At 40.4% G+C, this 26,862-nt stretch overlaps 3 protein-coding genes across 3 annotated transcripts in view; 1 reads left to right on the top strand and 2 right to left on the bottom strand.

The window, feature by feature from the left end:
• Positions 1-26,862, top strand: part of LOC127544563 (uncharacterized) — a 236,115-nt gene that overhangs the window by 201,863 nt on the left and 7,390 nt on the right. The window lies entirely within an intron of this gene.
• ZNF623 (zinc finger protein 623) lies at positions 2,636-6,153 on the bottom strand. The gene has a single exon (XM_051971235.1). It carries the CDS (start codon positions 6,002-6,004, stop codon positions 4,730-4,732), a length of 1,275 nt encoding a protein of 424 aa, XP_051827195.1. The 5' UTR covers positions 6,005-6,153; the 3' UTR covers positions 2,636-4,729.
• Positions 23,129-26,752, bottom strand: LOC127544565 (tRNA (uracil-5-)-methyltransferase homolog B-like). Its single transcript, XM_051971240.1, has 3 exons — positions 25,773-26,752; positions 25,044-25,143; positions 23,129-23,554 (listed from the first exon to the last, which is right to left on the bottom strand). The coding sequence occupies exons 1-3, from the start codon at positions 25,846-25,848 to the stop codon at positions 23,428-23,430; spliced, it is 303 nt and encodes a 100-aa protein (XP_051827200.1). The 5' UTR covers positions 25,849-26,752; the 3' UTR covers positions 23,129-23,427.

Genomic DNA, 26,862 nt, shown 5'->3' with positions numbered 1-26,862 from the left:
GAGGTCTACTTCTGACAGTATCTGTTTGGTGTTAGGGAAAACACTTAATCTCTTTAGGTCTAGTTCTTCATCTGTAAAGTGAATGAGGAGAGTTGGACAAGATGATCTCTGAGGTCTCCTTCAACAAATAGGTTTCTTTCTCATTTTTCCAATTCACGATTGTTAGTGTTGTTAAGATTTTTTTTTTTTTTTTTTTGCTTTGCAACATTGTATTCGCAGATTCACTCAATGCAGCTTCCCAACTTCAGATGCAAATGAATACAGATCAATCCTCTTGATGTGGTCCTAAATTACTAAGTGGGATTGGCAGAGAAAGACTTAAATACTGATAAAATAATTCCCTGAAGCAAACAGGCAAAGGATCAGTTTAACCCTACAGTCCTACTCTCTGTGGAGGTTTTTGGTAGCCCTGCCTTGCCTTGTCCAGTCAGAAATCCAAATTATATCGAATCCCAGAGCTCAAATTTCCCTGATAAATCTGTCTATAGGCCGTACCATCTTTGCTAAAGATGTTAACCTTGTGTTGTCTTTCTCCTCACTCCTCCCCATGCCTCATGGTACTTTTCCTGTCATCTCCCCATCATGCCTTGCGTTGTCTTTCTTCTTGTAGCTAACCAGCTCTTTTCCTGCACTAAATTCCTTTTAGGATTTAGCCTGCCAGTTAATGACATACTCCCACCTCATGGAGTATTTCCTTTCTCCTGGTTAATTGAGAGTCCCATTAGGAAACTTGTCTTTTTCCATTGTTAATTGCTAAAACATCTTTCCTTGCTAACTATATGCTCTCTCAAATCTTTTTCAAGGAACTTTCCTTGGCCACTCATTCCAGTGCTGGATGCAGTCTCATTCTCAGCTTACTGGTCAAATTCTCCTTGATCCTCATTACTATTTCCAGGTTTTCCCCCTGCCACCTTCACTCAACATCCTCTCCTCCTTTGATGTCCATGCTACCACTCCAATAAAATCCTAGTATAGTCTACAAAACTCCAGTCACTCCTTTTTTTCCCTCAACAATTGTACCTAACTCACAATTTCTTTCTTCTTTCCAACTCAACCTTCTTACTAAGGGACTTCAACCTACATAGTGATTCTCCTTTAAATATCAATCAATTGTTCAATCTATTCTTACCTACTTTTCCACCCCACTTCAGTAACACACACAAAAGGTCAAACCCTTGATTTTGCCATCATCCACAAATGTACCACACCACTTCTATGTTCAAGAATTTCAAAAATCCCCTTATCTTACCATGGACCATTGGCTTTCCATCTCACTGTGTTCTCTTACAATTCTACCCTTTTCCCCCAGCATGAACTCCAATGCCTAGATCCTTCAGCACTTTCCATGGACTAGCAACTCTCTTCTCTTTTCTCCATCTTAACTTGGGTGAACTAGTTCTCTACACTGTGCTCTTTTCTTGGGTCCCTGGTCCCCTTATCACCAATTGCATCTCATCAAGCCTCAGCCTTGGATGACTCCCACTATCCACTGCCTTCACACCCACACATACTGCTAAAAGAAAATAGAGAAAATCACTCAACCATTCTAAGTCCACTTCAAATTTATGTCACACAATTTCAATTGTGCTCTCTTACTGAACTTAATTACAATTGCTAAGTGATCCTTCTATACATCGCCTATCAATTCTGTCCTATTTTCCTCAGTTTCTTTTAAATTTTTTCATCCTTCCTCAAACCTCCCACCTTAAACCTCCCACAACTTCTTTGCCCATCATCAGTTTGTCTCATATTTTACAGAAAATAAATTGAAGCCATTCTTGATAAGCTCCTTCTTTCACCATCTTCCTAATCTTATTATTCTGATGCTTTTTGCCACTGTTCTTCACACTTGTCGCACATAGAGGTGGCCTTACCCTGTACCAAGATCTACCCCTCTACCAAAAATTGCAAAGCAATTGTATTCCATTCTCTCCTTTCCAACATATTGCACCTCCTTCTCTACTCCATATAAATATGTCCATGTCAGCCCTATCCTCAGAAAACTGTCTCCATGATCCCTCCAAACTCATGAATTATTATCCTATATCTTTTCTGTCCTGTGAAGGAAATATATTAGATAGGAAAAAGATGAGGAGCATTCTTGGGCTTCCTTGTAGATAGTCAAACAGTTGGTGGAAATTTTATACATAGTCTTACAGATACAAAAGCTTGGCTATGGGCAACTATATAAATATAAATATATATAATATGTAATATAAAATATAAATAAAAAATATAAATCACATAAATAATTAATTGACAATTAATTAAAACTAACAGTTTTTAAACTGCTTAAAATTAAAATTATGATTAAAGTAAATTAATTCAAAAAATCTATATATGTCCTAAGAAAAATATATAGGATGATCCGTAGCCAACTGTGGGGCACTATAAGGCCATCCAATGGTGTAACAAATTGTAGTTTACCTAGCAATCAGCATAGAGCAGACACATAAAAATTCTGTTGCCTGAAAAATATAGGATCCAAAAAATGGTATGGAAAAAGGAATTGAATTTAGAAAGCTCATAAAACCTGAAAATCAAATACTTCCCTCCTCCTGCTATAAAGAAAATCAGAAGACATGGGGGTCATCCCATATTCTGACCTGTCCCCAGAGAAAGAAAAAAAAAAAGATCCTGATTCAATGGAACATTTATTACATACACATGCAGCACACAAGAGAATCTTGTGCTGTGTACCAAATAAGAGACACAAACATACCAGAGCAGTTACTTGAATATGGAATAAACCTGATATTTGGGTGTGAGTATGTGTGTAATCCTCTAGCACCTTGACCAGTATCCCTCACACAACTGTTATGATCCTGCAGCCTCAAACTGGCCCTTGGTAAAGCAGTTTCCCTGGAACACGATGACTTTTTTGACCCTGCAGCAAGTTTTATGGTCCTAATGCTCTCCATTGACTTCACCAAGATTCTTCACTCTAATTCCTCATTTTTTCTCCCTCATTCTTAGAGAATATAAATGAAAGAGTATCTCAGTGTATTTGTTTGTAACTGAGTTTGTTCATCGCTATCCCACGCACTCTTCTCAGTCCCCATCCTTTATTTAATAAAATGCTTGCTTTCCTGGAGATGCTGGTGAATTATCCCTTTTCTTCTTTTCCCCTAGACAGGAAATTCCTTGAGCCACACCTGCTTAACACGGTATAAGGAAAAAAGCATTGACCTCAGAATCAGAGGATGTGGACTCAAATTCCACCTCTCATGACAATTACAACTCATGTGATCTTGAGCAAGTCACTTAATTTCTCCGAGCATCACTATCTTTGTTTCTAAAACAAAAAAATTGAATGAGGCTATGATCCTATCAAGCTACTTCTCCCTTCCCTCTTCAGTAATCTGGCAAGTAGGCTTTCCCCAGAAACACTAGAAGAAGCTTAAGTCAATAGTAAAACAAATTCCAAACCAATTATGAGGCAGCATATTATAATGAATAGAAAGCTGGAATTGGAATCAGAAAAATCTGTGTTCAAATCATGACTGTGACAATTACTAACTATGATCCTAGACACGTCATTTAGATTGTAAATTCCTTGTAGGAAGGGACCATTTTGCCTCTTTTTGTAACCCTAGCACTTAGCATAATATCTGACATATAGTAAGCACTTACAAAATGTTTACTGAATGAGTGAAAACTTCTGTAAGTTCCAATTTTTTCATCTGGAAAAAGAAGGCTGGATAAGATATTACCAGAGGTCCTTTTCATCTCCATATCTCTGATCCTATGAAAATATAAATTCAACAACTGTTCCTGTATCAATAGGCTTCCTATGTATGCTAAATAGCATAAAGAACAACAGGAATTGTGCCAGAGCTAAGTGGAGAAGACTAAAGGCAAACAAATATCCAATGAACATTATTATCTAATAAATGCAAAAGATATTAACAAAAGTTTGAAGTCCAATTGGGATTTTAAAAAATCTTGCATGATTTAGTTAGGTGGTGAATAAATACCAATATACAGAACATAGGACATCAAAACTGGAAAGAATTGAGGCCAATCCCCTCAATTTATCAAGAAAATGAAGCCCCAGAGGACCTCAAACAGTGGAATCAAGGCTAGGGCTAAATTTAAGTCTCCTGATTTTAAACCCATCCTCTTTCTTATATTGATACATAAATTAAGTAAAAAATAATATATAATAATATACCACATATATATCAACATATATAACAATATACCACAATCAATACATAAATACAAAAGGTCACATAATGGTATTTTTGATTAGAGCTACAAATGGGAGGCTTCCTGAAGAAGGGGATTTTTAAGATCCTGAATATGATATACAAAAACATGAAGATAAGTAAAAGGCACAGAGGCAGGAATTAGCAGATCTTGAGCTAAGAAGTTTTAAGTAGATTGGCTTGAATGAAATAGACAAGTGAGAGATGTACCTATATCTAATACTCAAAAATTCACTCCTCTGTCTTACTGCCAAAAACAAACAAAGAAAAAAAAAAAAAGAAACCCTATGATTAAGTTGGCTAGCTTTTACTGTTAAATAACTATCTTGTGTCCTTCCTAGTAATCATATCCACCAGCTTATACTCTAGTATGAATTCTCTGGTGTTTTCTCAAGTTTGAGCTCCATCGGAAGGTTTTCCCACATTCATTACATCCATATATTTTCTCCCCAGTATGAATTATTTGATGTTGAATGAGAGTTAAGCTCCGACTAAAAGCTTTGCCACATTCATTGCATTCATATGGTTTCTGTCCTGAATGAACTCTTTGATGCTGAATAAGGAAGGCTTGAGCTATGAATGAAAGCCTTCCCACAGTCATTACACTCATGGGGTTTTTTTCCAGTATGAGTTCTCTGATGTAAAATGAGATGAGAGCTTTGACTAAAGACTTTTCCACATTCAAGACACCCATAGGGTTTCTCTCCAGTATTAATTCTCTGATGTAGGACAAGATGTGAGCTCCAACTAAAGGCTTTCCCACATTCATTACATTCATGAATTTTCTCTCCAACATGAATGCGATGATCTTTTAAAAGGCCTGAATTATCTAAGACATTCCCATATTCATTATATCGATGGGCTTTCTCCTCAGTGTGAATTCTCATGTGTTCATTTAGGTGTGAACTACGGTTAAATGCTTTCCCACATTTATTACATCTATAGGGCTTCACTCCAGTATGAATTAATTGATGTTGAAAAAAGTTTGAACTCTGACTGAAGGATTTCTCACATATATTACATTTATAAGGCTTCTCTCCAGTATGAATTCTTTGATGTTCTCTAAGGTGTGAGCTTCGACTGAAGGCTTTCCCACATATATGACATTCATGGGGTTTCTCACCAGTATGAGTTCTTTGATGTAGAATAAGGTGAGAACTCTGACTGGAAGCTCTTCTACATTCATTACATTTATAGGGCTTCTCACCTGTGTGAACTCTTTGATGTTTAATAAGGGTTGAGCTCCTACTGAAGGCTTTGCCACATTCTCTACATTTATGGGGTTTCTCTCCAGTGTGGATTCGTTGATGTAATGTAAGTTGTGAGCTCTGACTAAAAGCCTTTCCACATTCTTTACATTCATAGGGTTTTTCTCCAGTATGAATTCTCTGATGTAACATAAGTTGTGAATGCCGACGGAAATCTTTCCCACATTCATTACATTTGTAAGGTTTCTCTCCTGTATGAATTTTCTGATGTTCAGTAAGATGAGAATTGAGTCCAAAAGTTTTCCCACATTTATTGCATTCAAAAGGTTTTTCTCCAGTATGAATTCTCTGATGGAGAATAAGATCTGAATTGTATTTGAAGTTTTTCCCACATGTATCACATTTATGGGATCTATCTTCTGTAAGCTCTCTCTGCTGTGCAAAAAAAGTGGAGCTCAGCTTAAAGATTCTCCTAAATTCATTATATTCTTGTGCCCTCTTTCCTGTGAATTTTTTTTGGTGAGGAATGGTCACTTTCCTGAAATCTTTCTCCTGGAAAGGACGTTTTCTTAAGCTATCCCCCATAGAACTTTCCTTTTGTCTCTCCAAACTGCCTTGAGAGTCACAAGTTATTCCAAATGAAAAACCTTGGGAACTTTCCAATGTCTTTCCCTCTGATTCTATTTCTTTGGAAACTTCCTGGTTATGAGTAGATAATGCTTTCTTAGTCCTGATCTTAGAACCTGAAAAAAAATAAACAAAAAATGTAAATTTTTCTTGTTGTCTGTATAGAAATGAAGAAGTGCTTGGCACATAGTAGGTTCTATTTCCAAACTAATGAAGAAATAAGATCACCAAATTGAAACAAATATCTGAGATAACTTTTGATAACTCATAAAAAAGGGAACAAAATGGGAAGTTGATGTAGTGCAGGGAATCTTAACCTGTGGTCCACAAATTCCTCCCACCTCCTTCCCTGCTTCTTTTGATAATCCTACATACTTCATTATATACATTTTCAGTATCATTATGAGGCAAATCTACATGCTTCTTTGGACCACAGAAGTTGTCCATAACACATAAAAGGTTAATAATCCTAGTAGGGTATAAAAAACACTGAATTCAAAGGGAGAAATCATTGGTTCAAATTCTGGAGATGCTATAAAGGTTATATAAACTTAAGCAAGTCATTTACTACTCAATACTTCAGATTCTTCATATATAGACATTTATAAGATGAGGGAATCTAACCAGAAGGCCTCAAAAGTCTCTCCAGCTTGAGAAGTTGTACTCTGACCACTCTGCTTTTACATGATAGAAGTTCCTTAGTAATGCCTTTTTTTTTTTTTAACAAGTATTCTTTTTTCCTGAATACCATTAAAATCCAGTTCTATATATACTAGCTTCCATTATCTATTTTAAAGCATGCCTTTTAGTAGGAAATGGACTGCATTTGAAAATGAACTTCCTATTCAAATCTTCATCCTGCCTTAAAGAAACATGTGAATTGGTCTGAGGTCCAAAAAAGAATTCTTGGAAGAGCAAAAAAAAAAGATTTTTAAAACTCAAATAAGAGAGCGAGAGGAAAAATTGGAAAAAGAAGTAACAGTGATAGGAAAAAAATCATGGGGAAAAAGAATCAATAGATTGGTAAGTGAGGCGCAAAAAAGAAGAATACAACACCACTGAAAATAGAATAGGCCAAATGGTAAAAAGAGACACACACAAAAACCACTGAAGAGAAGAACTCCTTAAAAAGTTAGCAAAATGAAAATATACATATATACAAAAATTCACTGAAGAAAATAATTCCTTAAAAATTAGAACTGAGCAAGTGGAAGCTAATGATTCTATGAAACATCAAGAAACAATAAAACAGAACCAAAAGAATGAAAAAATAGAAGAAAATGTGAAATATTTCATCATAAAGACAACTAACCTAGAAAATAGATCCAGAAGAGATAATTTTAAAATTACTTGCCTACTTGAAATGCATGATCAAAAAAAAAAAAAATCCAGACATCACTTTCCAAAACATTATTAAGGAAAACTGCCCTGATATTCTACTAGAACCAGAGGGCAAAACAGAAAATGAAAGACTTCCCTGATCATTTCCTGAAAGACATCCAAAAATGAAAACTCCCAGGAATATTATAGCCAAATTATAGAGCTCCAAGGTCAAGGTGTAAGTAGAAAGAAATATCAAGATAGAGATTCAAATATCACAAATATCACAGTCACAGTTAGGATAATACAAGATTTAGCAGTTTTTATATTAAAAGATTGAAGCGTTTGAAATATGATATTCTGGAGGGCAAAAGAGCTAATATTACAACCTACTCAGCAAAACTGAGTATAATTCTTCAGAAAAAAAATGAATATTCAAGGAAATAGATGATTTTCAAGCATTCTTAAGAAAAAGACCAGAGCTGAAAGAAAATTTGATTTTCCACACAAGAAAGAATAACAAGGAAAACAAGAAAGATAAACCATAAGAGATTTAATAAGGTTACATTGTTTAGATTCATATAATAGAAGAAGATACTTTTAATTCCTAAGAACTCTCTCATTATTAGGACAGAGAAAAGAAGGACCTATAGACAAGATATGGATGTGAGTTGATTGTGATAGAATAATATATATAAAAAATAAAATTAAGGGGTGAGAAAGAGGAATGAACTAAGAGGAGAGAGGCAGAATATCATATTTCAAACCCTTCAATCTTTTAATATGAAAACTGCCAAAATCTCACAGAGCTATTATAAGGAAAGCCTTTTATAAACCTTCACACACTATATAAACATGACTTCTCTCCCCATCTCTACCAGACAACATCCTACCTACCCTTCAAGGCCCAGGTAAAATACCACTTGCTCCATGAAACTGACCAGATATCCCAAGTAAGGAGCAATCTTTCCCTTATTTAATCTCATAGCACTATCTGATGCACCTAGACTATATTCATTTCTGCTGCACTTATTTCTTCCTTTGCCTTTTCTCTCTTACTATGCTGTAAACTCTTTAAAGGTAGAAGCCATCTTACCTTTCTATTTGCTTCCAATGCCCAGCACAAAAATCTGCAGTAGCTTCCCATTGCCTACAGATCAAAATTCAAAAATCTTTATCCAGTATTCAAGGCCTTCCACAAGCTAAAACCACCCTGCCTCTCTAGTTTCTTCAATAAACCCTCATATGATATGAACACAGGTAATATGTAAAATTGAACTGGAATTTTAAAAAATAAAAAAATAAATAAAAACCCTGGACTTAAATCTGGTTCTGCTAGTTTTATGGCTCTGGACCTCATTTCTTTATCAATAAAACATGAGCTTGAACTAAATAATCATTAAGCTCTGGATCCTATGATCTATTCCATCTAAAATCCAAAGACTCATTCAGAGTTTGAATTTAAGTTAACCCTTAAGTATTATTCAAAAATCCGATACTAGGCTAGTCCTTTTCTCTTCCTCCCTCTCCCTACTTTCCCACTATGAATCTTTAGCCTGCATTTGTACAGCTATGTTTATAAATCCAAGTGAAGGACTGTACTAAAAAGCTGTAGACACTAGATCTGTATCAAGAGAACCTTGGTTCCAACTCTGGCTCTGCTCCTTCCTAGGTGTATGAGCTTCCTGCAACTCACTTCATCTCAATTTTCTCATTCAGATAGATAACCTCTAAGGTCTTTTCTGGCCTCATCCCAAGTCAGCTCAGCAAAGTTCTTCAGAAGCCTCCCAGCAATTAATAAAAGGGGGGAGCCCAAAAGGGCCCCAGGAGAATAGATTCTAGAGCTCTTACCTAGGGAAACCATGTTCCCATAATTCTCCAGTATCACATCCCTGTAGAACTCCTTTTCACAGAGGTCAGGTTACTCCAACCTGAGCCACAGTCACAGCCTTGTACAACGATGACTCCTAAAACATGTTTCAGGGAGACAGAGAACGAGGGAAGAAAAAAAAAACAGAGGAAGGGGAGAGAAATATAAAGGACTCTGAATATTTATGTCTTTGTGGAGACAAGGGAACTAAGTTCAACATTAGGTGCAAAGGGCCTGATTCCCAGTTATCCTGCCATAGAGATGCGCCATATGCACCCCAGCAAAACTTATCAAAGAATCAATGGTGGATATTTTCACATCTTTGTTGTTTGCTTGCATTTTTTCTTTCTCACTTTTTTCCTTTTTGATCTGATTTTTCTTGTGCAGCATAATTGTGGAAATATGTATTATATCCTATATAATACTCTATTATATATAGAAATATAAACAATTGCACATGTTTAACATATATTGGATTACTTGCCATCTAGCAGAGAGATGGGAAAGGGAGGAAGCTTGAATGTTGAAAATTATCTATGAATATGTTTTGAAAATAAAAAGCTTTAATAAAAATTTTAAAAATAAAAATAAAGGGGCAGCTAGGGGGCACAGCCCTGAAGTCAGGAGGATGAGAGTTCAAATCTGATCTCAGACACTTCCTAGCTGTGTGATCCTAGGCAAGTCACTTGACCCCTATTGCCTCAGCAAAAAATAAATAAATGAAATCCAAAAACAAAAGAAAAGAAAAACTCCATCATGGATGTACAACTAGAAGCTAGGTCCTAAACTCCTAGTCTTGGGATTTTTCACTAACTCCATGCTAATGATCCTTTTATTTGGAATACCATCAACTTCTCAAACCTGGGAAACTATGCGGAGATCTAAGAAGCCCATATTCTGGGAGTATGGAGTGGTACATAAATCTTGGAATCGGGACATCTCCATTCTATTCTCAGCTCTGCCAATGACTCGCTGCGTGACCTTAGACCTATCACTTCCCATTGTTGAGCTTGTTTCCTAGGCTGAAATCCCTACCCGACCCTACCTACCTTTCAGCACTGCGAAGAAGAAAGCATAAAGAAATATATTCTATCATCATCATTACACATCTGACAGTCACTCAACAAAGCGGCATCTTTTCCTGGTCCTCCCAGCTGTTAGTAGTCTACTTTTCTCAAATTACCTCGGATTTATCCACTTCTGTATTTTCTCTTCCCGGACAGAACGTAAGTTCCTTGGGGTTTTGGGGTTTGTTTCTGCATAACCTTGAACCTAATAGCTTTCCTATGCTTCAGTCCAATCAAATGATTTGCCCAGGATCATATAACAGATTAAAGGTTGGGAGGCGGGACGACAGTTCGAATCCCTTCCTACTCCAAGCCCAAAGAACTTTTTGCCCTCGCCCTTGCTCCCCCTCTCCCACAACTGTCAGAAAGCATCCCGAAGGGAGGCACTCACCGCTCATGAAACGTAAACATAGCTCCCGGGCAGCGTTTGGGCGCGCACCAGCACGCGCAGCCCCAGAGAAGTCATCCAAAGCCCCGGGACTCGCAAGTGCCCTGGAAGGGCTCAGAGGCGGCACTACCCCCTCCAACGGGAGACCCCCAGGGACGGAAAGCTCGCTTCCGGGCCGTGGGAGTCGGGAAGGGTTCGAGTTTGATCCTGCCTCGGAGACGTGTGGCCACCTGCGGGAGTGAGTCCCGACCGGGTGTTTTTGTCTTGCTCTGTACCCACAGCGCTCCCAGCCTGGCACACAGTAGGTGCTTCAGAAAAAGCTTGGAAGCTGAGGTCGGGCCCGCACCTACCTGGCCACATTTCCCCCGGTCTGAGCCCGCTCTCCGGGCCGGCGGGGGGCTCGGGATTCCCGCGAAGACCCCGGGGGCGGGACTGGGCAGGGCTCTAGAACTCGGCCTCCCACGCTCCCCCCGGCGGGGTCCGCCAGGAATCCGAGAGGGCGGAGCCCGTGGACACACCCTCCAAGCCCAACAACACTCACCGGCCGCTGCGAGGTCATCGGGAAAGGCCATCGGCAGCGGCCGGGACCAAAGGTGACCGGAAGCGACCCGGAAGTCACCGGCCTGCGGGAGTCGGGCACTGCAGGGCTTCTCGGGAAGCTCTAGGCCTATGGGAGGCTTATGCCCATCTCTGTGGTTAAGCCGGTCCGGGGAGACAGCCCCGCCCCCTAGGAGTGAGTGGGGGGCGTTGGGCTTTGTAGCTCCCCTGGCTTCCTTCCAGACCCACTTAAAATCCTACTAGCTGCAGAGAGCCTTGTCCAAGCCTTCTTAAAAGTGCTGCCTTCCCCCTGTTGATTATTTCCATTAGTCCCATATATACCTTGTGTGAACATAGTTAGTTGTATGTTGACTATCTGACTAGACAAACCATGAGCTCCTTAGGGGCAGGGGACCATCTTTTGTCTTTTCCCTGTACCCTAGCACTTGGCATACAGTAGGCACTTAATAAATGTTTGTTCACTGGGCCAGGTACTGAGATGACAGGCCTTGAGACTCTATGTCATAGGACCACCAGATGAAACAACTAGAGATGGTACCCTGAAGAATAGACTTGGGGAGCACATGTTAGGGGTCTTCAGCTATTCAAAGGGCTGTCTCATGGAGGAGGAATTAGAACTGTTCTATTAGACCCCCAGAGGGCAGAACCAGGAGTAAAGAGTAGAAGAAGATTCAAGGAGGGAAATAGCAATTTGTCAGAAAAATCTTCCAAACTAGTAAAACAGTCCCCCCCAAAAAAGCAGTGGCTTCCTCTTCATTGCAGGTATTTGAATAAAGACTAGATAACAGCTTGTGGAATTTGTTTTCTTGCAGGTGAGGAGAGTTCTGGAGGCTAAAAGCACCATGGTGAGGAGTGGGTGCATTTCAGGGAACAGGGATGTCCTTTTCAATGTCATAAAGAAAACAAATGTGTCAATGTAAGAAGGTTGATTGGAGGAGCCTTTGATCAATGTGATGAACTCCCAATTAACTTGATGGGATTATGTAGCATTGACCTTAGCTGAAAGGCATCTCCCATAGCAATGGATATGTACTCTAGCACTTGGCTAAAAAGACAAAGGGAAATACTCTTAGTTACTTTGGCTGCCTCCAAGATGGAGACAGATTCTTATTGAAAAAGTTATCTTTTCCTCCAGCTGCTAAATGGTGCAGCCTTTATATTTCTTGTATTTTCTTCTCATTGGACTTTCAGAATAGCGTGCAAAAGGGCAGGGGAAAGATTTTCTCTGTTTTCTCCCTATATCCAGAAGAAAATATGACCAGCAAATTGAATATGACCAGCAAATTGAATGGATGCCCATCGATTGGAGAATGGCTGGGTAAATTGTGGTATATGAATGTTATGGAATATTATTGTTCTGTAAGGAATGACCAGCAGGATGAATACAGAGAGGACTGGTGAGACTTACATGAACTGATGCTAAGTGAAATGAGCAGAACCAGGAGATCATTATACACTTCAACAACGATACTGTTTGAGGATGTATTCTGATGGAAGTGGATTTCTTTGATAAAGAGACCTAACTGAGTTTCAACTGATAAATGATGGACAGAAGCAGCTACACCCAAAGAGAGAACACTGGGAAATGAATGTGAACTATCTGCATTTTTGTTTTTCTTCTCGGGTTATTTATACCTTCTGAATCCAATTCTCCCTATGCAATAAGAGAACTGTTCGGTTCTGCAAACATATATTGTCTCTACGATATACTGCAACATATCTAACTTATATAGGACTGCTTCCCATCTAAGGGAGGGGGTGGAGAGAGGGAGGGGAAAAATCGGAACAGAAACGAGTGCAAGGGATAATGTTGTAAAAAAAAAATTACCCAGGCATATGTTCTGTCAATATAGAGTTATTATTAAATAAAAAAAAAAGAAAATATGACCAGCAAGGGAAGCGCATGGCAAGCAGTCTATTGGATGGAAAGACAAGAAGACAGCCTAGAACTTGCGGTCATCTACTCTTTAATGTGTGACCTTAAGCAAGGCACTCAACCCTGATTACCTCAAAAAAATATGGGGGTATATGAGACTGGAACTCTTGGGAGATGAAGTGAAGGGCTTCTAGAGAAAGAAGGGGAGCTACCAGGCCAGTGTAGGGATAGGAGTAGAAGTGGAAGTTGATGAGACCAAAGATCAGCTCTATCAAGCTCCCTAATACACATACTTTTCATTTGGGCAAGAGTTTCTCCCTCTGTATCTACCCTACTATGATAGTTTAACACACTTGTGCAACAACCCCCCCTTGCAATGCAATGTAGAGATTTCTTGCTGAGAATTAGCACTGCATTGTCCCAGTTCAATCCTGAAACAGAAGCTTCCTGGTATAAGGGAAAAAATCCTGATGTGGAAGTCAGGATACCTGGCTTACAGGCCTAGCTCTGTTATTAGCTCACTCTTTGACCTTAAGAAAGGTAATTGCCCTCTGTAGTCTTCATTTTTCTTTGATTTGAAAAAGGGGATGGAACTAAATAATCTCAGAGAAACAAAGAGATTAACAAAGAAGAAAAGGAAAGAAATTGATGGGGGGGAAAAGAGAGAGACAGAGAGAGAGAGAGAGAGAGAGAGAGAGAGAGAGAGAGAGAGAGAGAGAGAGAGAGAGATGGAAGAAAAAGCCAGAGATCGAGAAAGGCAGACAAACAGAGAATGACTGAGAGGTTGACAGGGAAGATAAGAGATGCAGAAACAGACAAAGACAGAAAAGACAGAAAAATAGAGATTGATGGAAGAAAGAGAGACAGAGAAACAGATAAATATTAAGAGAGAGATTGACAGGGTCAACAGAGACAGAGTTTGACAGGGAAGAAAAAGAGACAGAGTCTGTTCAACTGATTATATATAAAAAAGGACACACTGTTATATCTGAATTTGTGAGAGTAAAAGAGACTGCCACAGTGCCTGTAACAAACTGTATATGTAATTGCAATTAAAAAGGAAGAAGGAATTGTTTATCTGGATAAACATAGCAAGGGGAGTCTTCCCCCTCACCACTCTGTGCCCTCTATTGATTTCCTGACTAGTCTGGGTTTGAGTTCCAGGCAAGCCAGGAACCTGGCTGACAGATGTTACTCTTGGCTCCAAGTGATACCAAGGAATTCAGGCATCTGGACCTCACTGGGAATGGGGCATGGTCAGGACTCCAAGCATCCAGATCCCCTTCTCCAAGTCTCCATCCTCCCTTTCAGAACCAGGAGTCCAGACCCTTATATCTCCCTTCCCCTTAGGGACTAAGGGGCAAAGGGAGTAGAATGGAAGGATTCTTCCAGGCCAAACTGACTTCAACTCACCCCACAGCAACCCCCCTTCACTACCAGCACCAACACACTTTCATCCAGACCCAGAGCTGCCCCGACTCCTTCTCATCACTTCCATGCAGCCCAGTGTTGGACACAGAAGCAGATCAGAAACGCAGACTGCTGTTCTACCCATGAGACCAAGGACCAGAGAGAAAGGTCTCAGCAGAGGGAGCCAGGACCTATGGGTTTGGGTCACCCCAGGAGCAGGAAAACAAGACTGTGAGAGAGCCAGAGAGTAGGGATGATACATTGTGAGAGGAAGCAAAGGTAAGCCAGGGATAGGAGACAAAGTTCAGAAGGACAACTTAGAGTGGTAAAGAGGGAGGCAGAGAATGACTAACAGGGAAACAGGTAAAGAGGGTCAAAGATCGCAAGAGATAAAACAGACACAGTAAGAGAGGTAAATACAGAAAAGAGACATTGAAAGACAGATAACTAATGAGAAACAGTAAGAGATAGATAAGGAAAACAGTACGATATAGAGTGGATCAAAGGAGAGAAGTTTTAGAGTTGGAAACAGAACAAAAATTAGGTAAAAACAGAACAATTGATAATTAGGTTATTAGAAGCTGCCCAATAGCTAGCCAGGAACCCAACTCTGCCCCCAGCTCGTTTCTGAGGGCCTCTCCGCAGCCATTGTAGGAGACTCTCTGGCCCTACTGGGCCTGGGGGATGCTGCTGGAAATCTTTATGCCCTGTGGATGGAGGAAGCGGGTCTAGGTGGGCGGGCCTTGGCCCCACATCTGGCCCAGCTGGCTGGGGTGACCTCCTCTATCCCCTTTGTGGTTCACAATGCCCTGACAGGTGACTGGGCTTTTGGAGATGCCAGCCGCTGTCTCATCCTGGTGTTAGATTTCTATGCCATGCATGCTGCCATTTTCCTGCTGACTGGTCTCGGTGCCCACAGTACCGAGCTATAGCCTTCCCCTTATCCTCAACCCCACCTGGCAAGGCCCTGCTGCAGCTGCAGCTGCTTGGGCAGCTTCGGGAGTGAAGGATGACAGCTCTGTGGGCCATGCTGAAGCGATATCCAGGCACGGAGGTTGGCTGAGGGAGAGACCCAGAGGGATCAGATCTGTCTGAAATGCCTTGTCTGCTCCCTTAGTGGTTTCTCTCTGGGTCTCTGTTTCTGTCTCTGTCTTGGTGTCTGTATCTGTCTTTCTTTCTCCCTCTTTTTTTCCCTCCCTCTCTCCATCTCTATCTCTGCCTGTTTCTCTATGTCTCTGTCTCTGTCTCCCTCCCTCCCTCTCTCTGTCTCTATTTCACTCTCTCCTTCTGTCTTTCTCCTTCCCTCTCTTTCCAGTCTTCTTTCTCTCTTTCCCCCTGCCTTTTGTCTCTGTATTTTTTTCACCTTGTCTTCTCTCCTCCCCAGCCTTCACTCTTTTTCAATCTCTTCCTCCAATCTTACCCTTCTCTTCTAATCTGGTGCCCCCTTTGAAGAACTGTATATGCTCAGCCAGTAATCGCTGTCCCTTCTGAGATCTACTTTTGTATTTAGGCCCATTGTGTCCCCCACCTCTTTATATACCTTGGAAAGCCAAATGTCCTGTTTTCCTTAAGTGACATGTAGCCTAATCTTCCCTCAGACTTTTTCTCATGTGATACCCAAATATCTGAATAGTAGCCCTTATTGCATCAAAGACCCAAGGCACATGGATTCCACCTGCCATTTTGTTTCAATAATCATCTTTGTTACTTCTAATACCCTAATTTTCTTCCCTGGGCATAAAAATGTTACTTGAAGGCAGGGCAATTGCTTTACTATCCTACTGACCCACCTCAAACTCTGGGCTCCTCTCCTGAATCTCAGGATAATCACACAGTGATGAAGGTGAGAATGTCTCTTCCAGCTTCTGCCAAACCAGCACCAATTTCTAATCTCCCCAACCAAAGGATAGGGAAGTAGGGACAAAGCTGTGGATATCTGATGCCAAGAAAATCCCCTTCTCTGTTCCTATCCTTTCCTTGCTTCACTCCACCTTTCCCTTTCCCTATCCCTTCCTCTCTTCCTCATCCCTTTGTAAGTCTGTAGTGGGTTGCCAAGCAGACTAAGTTATCAATCATCTACCTAACCAAAGGATCTGTGGAACATGTGGCTTTCTTTCTGTAGGTGGAACTTCTCTAACAGTTCATTCCCTTTTGGGTGTAGTTTCCCTTTCCAAATAATTCATTCCCTCTCTCTTCACACATGGCATGGATTGCTTTTCAAAGCCATTTGGGGCAAATGGCTATAGTCAGTAAAAAACAGAAATTGAAAATGCCTATGTGCTTTGCCCCCTTCTTATCCTGAAGCTCTTACTAGCTAGCTCATAATTTTATTTTAAGGGTATATAAATCCTGAATTAATTGCAGGTCTTGTAATAGCTTAGTGCTATTCTTCTAGTTTGCCAATTGTTCTAAATTCTCTTCCCAAACCCCAGATTCGATCCAAACCAAACATTTCATATTTCATATACATGTAACAGCACTTGAGGGGATGGAGGAGCACATATATTCCACTCCTCTACAGGTGAAAGGACTGGCACAGACTTTCCCAGACTTCTGGAAAATCAGCTTTTGCTCATCAACCTAACCAAGCATATTAAAATTGTATCTTGTTTTGGCCACCATCATCACCCCCTTGATTTCCCTTCTCCACTTCTAGTCAGTATAGTAAGTATACATGTAGTTAGCATAAAATGGCAATAGCAGAAAGTAAGATTATAAAGGGGAACCTAGAAGTGAGGTACAAATCATCCTAAAGATCAAAGGAGCAAAATTTACAAATTGTATCCTATTATTAACCAAAAATCACATCCTAGAAGATGTGCTGAATTGGAAAAGCCATCTAGGTTTTGCTATCATTGCTTTTTGGTCCTATGATATGTAAATCTCAAATAAATTATAGACATCCACAAGAGTGACAACTTCAAGTTGACATGGCTATGTTAACTTTAAAATTTTACCAACAACTTTGAGATAATTTGAATATGTTAATAAACTAATACCAAGATAGCACAGATAATTACTGTTTCCCCCCGAAAAATATAAAAATGAAACATCAAACTTCCCCAACCTTCCATCTCCATTGAGTCTATCCTGGTGGTTGCTCCCAGTCCATAATTATGAGAGCTTCCTCTCTCCTTACATATCATCATCCTTACAATATCTGGCATAATTACTCCATCCCTTATCCCTCACCCAGTCTGCTTCTGTATCCACTCCCCACCCCTTCGAGGAATGTTTTCATAATTTGTGAGCTGTATTTCCCTATGCCTGACATGAATGCAACCTCGCTTTTGCTGCCATCGTAGTCTTTCCCATCAAGTACCTAAAGAACTGAGCACATCTGCCCCATTTCATAATTTCATGAATTAATAGTTCTCCTAGGAATTATCATAAACAACAGATTGTGGCTTGAACTCAGTTCAAGAGAACTGAATAGAAAACTGAAAAGAAAATAAAGAGGAAGCAAGACAGCCAGATTCCTATATGTTATATATTCTCTGGATACCCATATTTTCCTTTTTCTTCAAACTATTATTTCAAGGATTGTCTCCACATGGGTTTACTTCAACCTAACAAGGCCAAGATGGTGGTCCTGCTTAGGTAGCCTGAGAGAGACCACAAAGAGAAATCAGCCAAGAGCACTCTTTTTTTATAATTATCTAAAAATAACTCTGGAATAATTATTAAATTAAATTAAAGCTATTAAAACTTGAAATATCAATGCAAATGTTTTTCAGACTTGTTATCTAGTTATTTCATTGGTGCATCATTATCATTGGCTTAAACAGAACAATCTGTTTAGGTTTGGTTGCCATCTGTGCACTTGTTCCTGGTGAGAGCTAAAGAAATATAGAAGACTATTCCCAAAGACTCACGTCTATTCAGCCTGAAGATTCAGTACCTGCATTTTATTCTGCTACTCATCAGGTGGCACAGTGAATACAGTACTGTTCCTAGATCAGAGTTCAAATGCAACCTTACACTTCTATTAGCTATATGAACCTGGGCAAGTCATTTAACCTCAGTTTTCTCAACTGTAAAATGAGGATAATATCATCTGTATCCCAGGATTGTTGGAATTACATCCAGAAAGTCAGAAGCAGAGCCTGAAGAGAAATGAAGGATGATTGATCTGGGTCCCTTCTTCAAAACAGTAGTTCTAGGAGAGATTCATCAATGAGAGGGGCCACAGCATATGTGGGCTTTGGAAGTTTCTAGGAATCAAGCTTAATCTGTTCCTGAAATCCTAGAATAACATACTACTCCATACTCTGAGAAAGCAGCAGGAGGATTAGCTTAGATATTCCCACCAGAAATACACTAAGCCTGATCCTAACATCAAGTCTGAAATCAGGAATAAGGCTGAAAGAATGAACAAGCTGAAAAAGAATACATCCATTAAGAAATATATTATGGTGACAGGGAAAACAGAAACCAGTAAAGAGAATGACTTCAAAACGGCTACAAGCAAAACCTCAAAGAAAAACATAGAGCAAAAATTCAACTGGAATTCCTGGAAGTAATGAAAAAAAGATTTAAAAAATTTTTTTTGTCAATGAAATGAGAATGTAGAGGAAAAAATGAGAAAAGAAATTAGAGCTGGGGAAGAAAGAACTAAACAGGGAATTAATAGTTTATTATAAGAGATATAACCTTGCCTCTTAACAAACTTCTGAAAATTAGAATAGACATTATTATTCAAAGTTAGGAGATAAAGAGAGGCAATCAACTATTTCTACAATTATGAAAGAGGATCTTCAGCCAAAACTTCAGGGTGAGGTAACAACAATAATAGCTAATGATAGCTAAAATTTATGTAGTGCTTACTATGTGTCCAGCATTATATTAAGTGCTTTACCACTCTCATTTCATGTGATCTTCACATAGGAGGTAGGTGGTATTATTGTGGCAAAAATTCTGGTCATTCTTCAAGACCCTATATTCAAGCACCGCGCCGGGATGGCTTCTTCGGGGTCACTTTTCCTGAGGAGCCACTCAAAGAGGCGCGATCCCGAAGCTAGCCTTCTCAGTTCTGTTGAGCTCCTTCCTGAAGAGGGTCTCCTCAAGGTCCTCTACAGGGAGGGGCCAGAAGCCAACTTTTACGCCACAGCTCAGCCGGGTCCCAGCGGGTCTCTCCCCCACCCCCGCCTGAGGGAAAGGCTGGCCCGCTCCGGGAAAGGGGGGAGGTCCGCGAGTGCGTGCCTTCTTCCGGGGGTCTCCTGTGAGTCTAAGAGCCAGTCAGACCACCTGGCCTAGAGAGACGCCGGGGTGGGCACAGAGCGAGCCGAGAAACCTGACGGACCACTTCCCGGCTGCTCCCGGTGGTTTGCCCTAGCTAGAGAGGAGCCTCGAGGATTTCCAGCGTTCTTCCACAGCGCTGGCCGCTTCCTCCCGGACTCCCTCGGCACTCCGCTCCTCCCCCTTCTTCTGCGCCTCTCGCTCCCACGGCCTCCTTCTCTTTTCTCCTGTTGCAGTCATGGTAGCCCCAACCATCGCCTCGTCCTAATAGGCTCTAAATCCCGGTTTGTAGCCTTTTGGGAAATAGATGTTCCACTCTACAGTTAAAGGCAGGGGGTGGCCAGAACTGAGGGTAGAGTTAAATCATCGCTGCTGACCTTTGAGTAAGAATGAACCAACATTCCTTCCCACCGCTCCATCCCCACAGCTGAGTCCCGTGCCCCAGGTTCGCTACATCTGAGAGAAGTGGGAAAAACTTGCCCAGGTCACACGGGAAACGCAGGCAGGGCCACGATTCCATAGTCCAGGGCTCTTTGCTCTGCGCTTGCTGACTCCATCCTACTTCCCCCAGAAACCCTCTTCTTTCTCTGCCTTTTATAACACCCCCTCATTCTTTTATATACACACCCTCCTCATCTTTCCTGTCCTCCAGCGCATCTTAACCCCAGAACCTGGGGATCCCCCTCCTTCACTGCGCACAGTAAAACAGAACTTTGCCCCCTCCCTTCATTTCTTTTCCCTAAAACCCTAGCGCCCGAAAGCCAGTCAGCCCACAGAACAGAAAGAAGGCAAGTCCTCCTAGAGCCTAGAGCGGCCCAGTCTGACGTCCCGCCCGCCACCCCGTCAGGAAAGGAAGTGTGTACAGCACTCCGGCTCCTGGAAGGGAGACCTTTTTTAGCCCTGAGTGGAAGGTTATAGGTTGTAAGATTGAAAACTGGAGGTGACCTTAAAGGGAGCATATTTCAGAGGATGGCATTGAGGTCCAGAGAGGGGAAATTATTTTCCCAAGGCTACACATCCAGTCAGTGATGGAGCCAGTATTTCAACCTAAGGCTCCACAGCGTCAAATTTTAACATCTCTCTCTTCTTTGTCGTCCCTCTACCTCTTTTCTCCAATTTCTCTTGTTGTGAATTTGTAAAATCACCACTTCTCTGGGCCTAGATTCTTATCTGGAAATGGGAATAGTAATTTACAGTAGCTTATGCTTCCAACTTTACAGGATTGTTGTGAACAAAGTGCTTTGGAAACTCGAAAGCATTGTAGAAAATGAGAGCTGTAATTGTTATTATCCTCCCGGGCACCTAACTTTGAAGTCTTGAAGTTATATTTGGAGGTAGAAAATAAGGGGGAGAAGAATCAGTTATCTGCTGTTGGATAACAGCATCCCAAATCTGGAAGAGTTCTACAAGAAAATCTAGTCTGGGTCTGAACAGGAATCTCTCCTAGCACCAGCGCAAGGGAGCAGCACGCCAAGTGCAAATCATTATTCGCGGGTGTTCGGAGGCCCGCGAGAAGAAAACGTCCTCGTGGGGCGCATGCGCAGCAAGCCGGGGCGGGAGGATGAGAGCGCGCCTCTCGTCCCACACTTAGCCCTCAGAGAACGAGGCCGAGTTCCGAGAACTGGAGCCAGTCTGACTGACTCGAGCTCTCTTGCCGTCGTCGTCGAGCCTGGAGCCCGCTCTTTCGCAGACATTTCCGGTTCCGGTCTAGGCTGAGGGACAGATATTCTCTCGATGGTGCAGCCAAAAGGGGGAAGGGGAAGGGGAAAGGGAAAGGGACGGGGAAGGGGAAGGGGAAGGGGAAGGGGAAGGGGAAAGGGAAAGGGACGGGGAAGGGGAAGGTGCTCGCACCCTTGCGAGTGTGGGACCTTGCCTGGGAGCCTGTGGCCGCTTTTACTAAATCTTTGCTAAATTAACGGATGAATGAATAAATGCATATATATATAAATGCATAAATATATGTATATTCGACACAACTCACTTCTAGGAACTTTAAAGGCCTCCTGAGTATAGGTCATTGGCTTACTACTTTAGTAAGCACTTAGTTCCATTAGATTGCGATCCTTCTGGGCAGAGACACTCTGGCGCTTGTATCCACTGTGCTTTGCAAATAAAGGCCTTTTGTTGTTCAGTCCTGACTGAATCTTTATGACCCGTTCAGGGTTTTCTTGGGAGACTGGTTTACTATTTCTTTCTCTAGTTTATTTTACAGTTGAGGAGACTGAGGCAAAGGGCATTGTGATGTGTCCAGAATCACAGAGCTAGTATGTAAGATCAAATTGGAACTCAGATCTTCTGACAACAAGCCTAGAATTTTGCCACCTAATAGGCCCTGGGCATACCAGTCAAAGTCTTATCTACCCTTGCTCATTTGGCCATGCGGTCCACTCCCAGTTTGAGGACCACATCTATCCAGACAATCCCCAGATCTCTAAATTGTCCACCCCAACTGACAATCCCATATTTTCAATTTATCCACCGTAGCTTCCCCAGCCATTAGCACCCCAAACTTGGCAGATCCAAAACTAAATTTATCCCATCCCCAAAATTGGAGGGGTCATAGACTAGGCTGGATATTCCCACTTAGACCCCTCACTTTGGTGTCTTCATTTTGACTCACTCTTCTCACTCCAGTCTACACATCCTATTTATTCTACTTCTTTTTTCTCATTTCTTTCCCCAGTAATTTTCTCATTCTTTCCCCAGTTTTGCACACACTTTTGAGCTCTGACCCACATCACTTTATCGGAACTATGAAACTAGTTTCTTAACAGATCTCCCAGAAGTCTTTCCCCTTTCTGATTCTTTCCCAGAAACAGAGGCTGCCAAAATAATTTTTCCTTGCAACAAGTATTTCTCCCCATTGTCATTTTGCAGATGAAGAAACTGATTAAGTGATTTACCCCGTCATAAGATAGAAAGTGGCATTAGTCTGGTCTGAAGATTGTTTTTGCAATATGTCAGTTTTCCTACTTTATTTTCCTTTAAGTATCTTCTCTCCACGTGACTTTCCCTTTCTCTTTAGCAGTTTTATCTTCACCCTCCACAAAAGGGGAACTCCAGTATTTCAGTCCTTTTCCTAATATCTAACAAAAGCTCTCCTCCTAGGAAGATTTCCATTTTAACAGAGGCTTTTAAAATTCTGTAAAATCTGAAGGGAAATCATGGCATTAGAATGCTGGGCTTAAGAGTTTAAAAAGTCTAGATTTAAATCTTCCCTCAGAAAATTAGTTGTATGTATAGTACCCATCTCATAGGATTGTAGGGAGGATCAAATGAGATTGGTCACAGATATCATTCCATTCAAAACATTTCCTAATCATCATTAAAATCCAGACAAGCAATCAAGACACAATTTATTGACTTAACCATTTATTAGGGGTCTACTATGTACATAAGCACTGTGCTAGACACAAGGTAAGGATAGAGGAGAGATACAAAAATAATTATGCCATCATCAGTGCACCAGAGGCAAGATAGAAAAGGTCTACCTCAGTTAGGAAGCCTTTTATATCTTTTCTTCTTAGAGAAGGAACCAACATCTGTCTTCTCAAGATATATCCAGGCTCAGCGCAGACAAAAAAGCGAATACTCTTGTCTATTATATCCTGATATTCAGTCCTTAAAAGACAGTCTGTGGTCTTCTAGGGCTAATCACCGGGTGAAGAGCATCACCAACTCACATTGGTAGGAATGGGGGAACATGTCCACTGGTACAGCTTGTTTCAGAACAAAAGGCTCACCAAGGAGGTTCCCATCAGGGTTTGGGGGCCGGCACAACCTACAGACACAAGAATTGGAAATATTAATTAACAAACACAGGAGAAAAACATGAAGTATTTACTTGTGTTAACATGTTTCAGTACTTCAAAAGAAAGAACTGTTCCAAGGCAAAACTCTTCACCTGGACCTTCTGGGCAGTCTTCGAGAGCCACGAGACCCCTAATCAGAACCATGCTCTTAAATAAATACAATAAAATACACAGAACCATTTACAATGAAATGCAACCACCAAAATTATAGACTCTAGGTTGAGAACCCTTGCTTGTAATGAAAACTATAATTTCACAAGGATGACAAATTCATACCCAACAATTCCACTATTGGTTTTAGACTCTAAGAAGTTTTATATAAACCTCCAGTTTTACCTTCTCTCTACAAGAGCGGATTCAGAAGAATTTGGGAAGATTTAAATTAAGTGATGGATGCAGAAGGAAAATTTATGCATGGATTATAGCTATACAAGTGAAGGCAACATACAGCTAGGTCCCAATAAATGTGAATTAAGAGTCCTCTGAAGTAATCTCATTATTTAAACTTACATCATATATTTCCATTGGACTAGAGAATTGGATCACGTTTTACATAATTATAACTTTAAACAGTAAATTCAAAGATATAGGCCACTTTTATTGTACATGGTACTTTTATTTCATATTTAAAGAAAAGCACTTTTTCTTTTAATTTCATGCTGATTTAACCTTTTTTCTAACAAACTGATGTTCTAACTATACAAAGACAACTGATTCAGAAATAATTCCCTTGTCACTCACTAATTGTTAACAGTCTATGAGGATAGAATCATTTTCATTCATTGTCATGTTCATTCAGTACATGAGGATTTTTTTGGTAAACCAAGTTTCCATGGCCAAAGAATTCAAACCCTAATGATCAATCTCCTAGTGATGAGCTTTTCCATATTTAGCTAGACTGGTCCTCTGACAGAAAACAGTCTGTCATTAGCACAAGCTTTAGAAGTCTTCCAGCTTAGGACAAACCTGACAATATTTTGGGGTTTTGTTTTTGCTGAGGCAATTGGGGTTAAGTGATTTGCCCAGAGTTACTCACTTGACAGTATTTTTGTTCTGCTTACCTAGAAGTTCCCAAGGATCACCCAGATATTATGTCATATCAGATGAGTAAGATCATCAGTTTCAGAATTAGAAGGGAGGCCCTTAAGGTCAACTCATTTTACCGATGTGGAAGCTGGGAAATGGAAATGTTAAGTGACTTTGGAATCACTTTGAAAGATTCCAGGTTTGAGTCAGAATTTGAAGTCCAGTGGCATATGTGGAAGCCTCTCACAACAGTTTTCCTACATAAGTAGATTATAAACTTCTTGAGTAGTACCTAGTTCTGATAACCCTTTGCCTTGGTAATTTCAAGAGAGTGTTCTCCAAGCCCTCTCTTTCTACACTTTGCCTTGTCACATTCTAATATCTCTGCAAAAGGTTATAAGACACAATACTCAAAGCTCAGGTCTTACTTACTCAATGATGTTTTCAATGGATTTCCCATAAGGCCTGCAGGAGACAAAAACCAATCTCTGGATGGCTTTGCAGTTTCGAATGTCCTGAATCACTCTATTACCTGAAGGCAGAAATTGTGTGAAATTAATAGAATGAAAATGCAAACTGAAGGGTTCTTACAGACAGATCTTTGTTTCTTTGTGGAAGACAGCTACTGAAAGTCCCCAGGATAAATGCACCTCAAGCTACACTGGATCAGAAGAAAGGGCTTCTGAGATTGAGAATTTTGACTCCAACCAGCCTAAAGGAAGAGCCATTAGAAACACTCTTGATATTTCCATAGTAGAAAAATGGAAGAATACAAAGCAGATCAAAGCAAGTAAATATACACAATGATTACAAAGGCAAAGATTCCTAAAAAAAAAAAAAAAAAGCTAAACTCTGAGTAATTAAAAAAAAAAAAACCCACCATGGAAGTTCCAGAGAAGAGATACCAAAATGGTTCTCCTCCCTAGTGTTAGAGAGGTGTGAGACTAGTGGACTAGAATAATTGTCAGAAATAGTATCTGCATGGGATGTTTTGGCTAAATTTTTTTTCCTTTGTCTCTTTTGAGGATTCAGTTAGAAGTGATGGAAGGAATGATTATCATATAAAAACAAAAGGTATCAATAAAAAGTAGTTTGTTTTTTAAATAAAGTAAATAGAAATGGAGGGAAATATCCTTCAGCAGAGAATCAATTTGCCCTTACTCAGTCCACACTGGGATGGGTCCACCAAAGCCATGAGTGACCGGCTATCCTCCTGAGACTCTGATAGCTGCAACATAATCTCCTTCACATTGCCACGGTGGGATTCCCAGTTGGCGATGCCTACAACAAAGAGAAGTCTGAAGAATGCCTCTCATGCCAGGCAGTAGTATCCAGAGGCCAGGAAAAGGAAGGTTTTCATCTTTTCTAAGCATATACAGAAGCCAAGGCTTTCCCAATTTGTCCCCTGAGTTCCAGGATACCTCTAAATATAGCTGGGAGCATAATTCTCTGCATTTATAGGATACTTGTTTTATACTTTATAAAAATACTTTCGTCTTTTTTTTTTATTCTGAATTTGACAAAACCAACTAAAATGAGCACTTCCATTACTATAGAACAGGAGGGGAGGATCATACACACAAAAATGAATTTAATCTCTTTGATGTGGAACTTTTTAATTTTTAAATAAATTCAACATGTAACTTTTAAAGCTATCCTGATTGTCTATGATTCCTTCTTGCCTTCCTTTTATTCTTTTTTGGGGGTACATGGGCAAGGAGGATTAAGGGGAGAATGAAAAGAATCTAATCTCTAGCCTCCTTCTCCCTCCAATCTCTCCCCCTGACCACCATTGAAAAAGAAAAACAAAACTGTTCTAACAACTATAGTCAAGCAAAACAGAATTGCCACATTAACTGTCTCATTCTATACTGAGCCCATCACCTCCCTAGTAGGAGGTGAGAAGCATGTTTCATCACTGGTCCTTTAGAATTATGGCTGATCACTAAATTGATCACAGTGCTTTATATGTTTCAGAACACTTTCATATACATTATCTCATCTGATTCATTCAAAACCCCTGGGGTAACAGGATGGATCCTGTTGTAAACAGATCAAGATTGAAAGGCTATTATGTGGAAAGATTAGCTCTTTATTCAAAGAAAACAGAACAAGATGCAACATGAGCAAAAACTGCAGAGAGAAATGATTGAAAAAGTTAAATGTTGAGAGCTCTTTTGAATCTTTGGTAAAGATACACTCTCGGTGGAAGATGACAATGTATGTAATGAGAATCAGGGGGAAATAAAGT

Source organism: Antechinus flavipes, chromosome 1 (assembly GCF_016432865.1).
Source record: "Antechinus flavipes isolate AdamAnt ecotype Samford, QLD, Australia chromosome 1, AdamAnt_v2, whole genome shotgun sequence".
Lineage (NCBI taxonomy): Eukaryota > Metazoa > Chordata > Mammalia > Dasyuromorphia > Dasyuridae > Antechinus > Antechinus flavipes.
This window is presented reverse-complemented; position numbering and strand designations above follow the sequence as displayed.

Coding starts and splice junctions, on each gene's coding strand:
- ZNF623 (XM_051971235.1), bottom strand. CDS start 6,004: ATGGGGGATAGCTTAAGAAAACGTCCTTTCCAGGAGAAAGATTTCAGG.
- LOC127544565 (XM_051971240.1), bottom strand. CDS start 25,848: ATGTTGCAGCTATCAGAGTCTCAGGAGGATAGCCGGTCACTCATGGCT. Junction 25,144..25,772: donor CCCATCCCAGTGTGGACTGA/GTAAGGGCAAAT, acceptor TTCTGCCTTCAG/GTAATAGAGTGATTCAGGAC. Junction 23,555..25,043: donor TCCATTGAAAACATCATTGA/GTAAGTAAGACC, acceptor TTGTGTCTGTAG/GTTGTGCCGGCCCCCAAACC.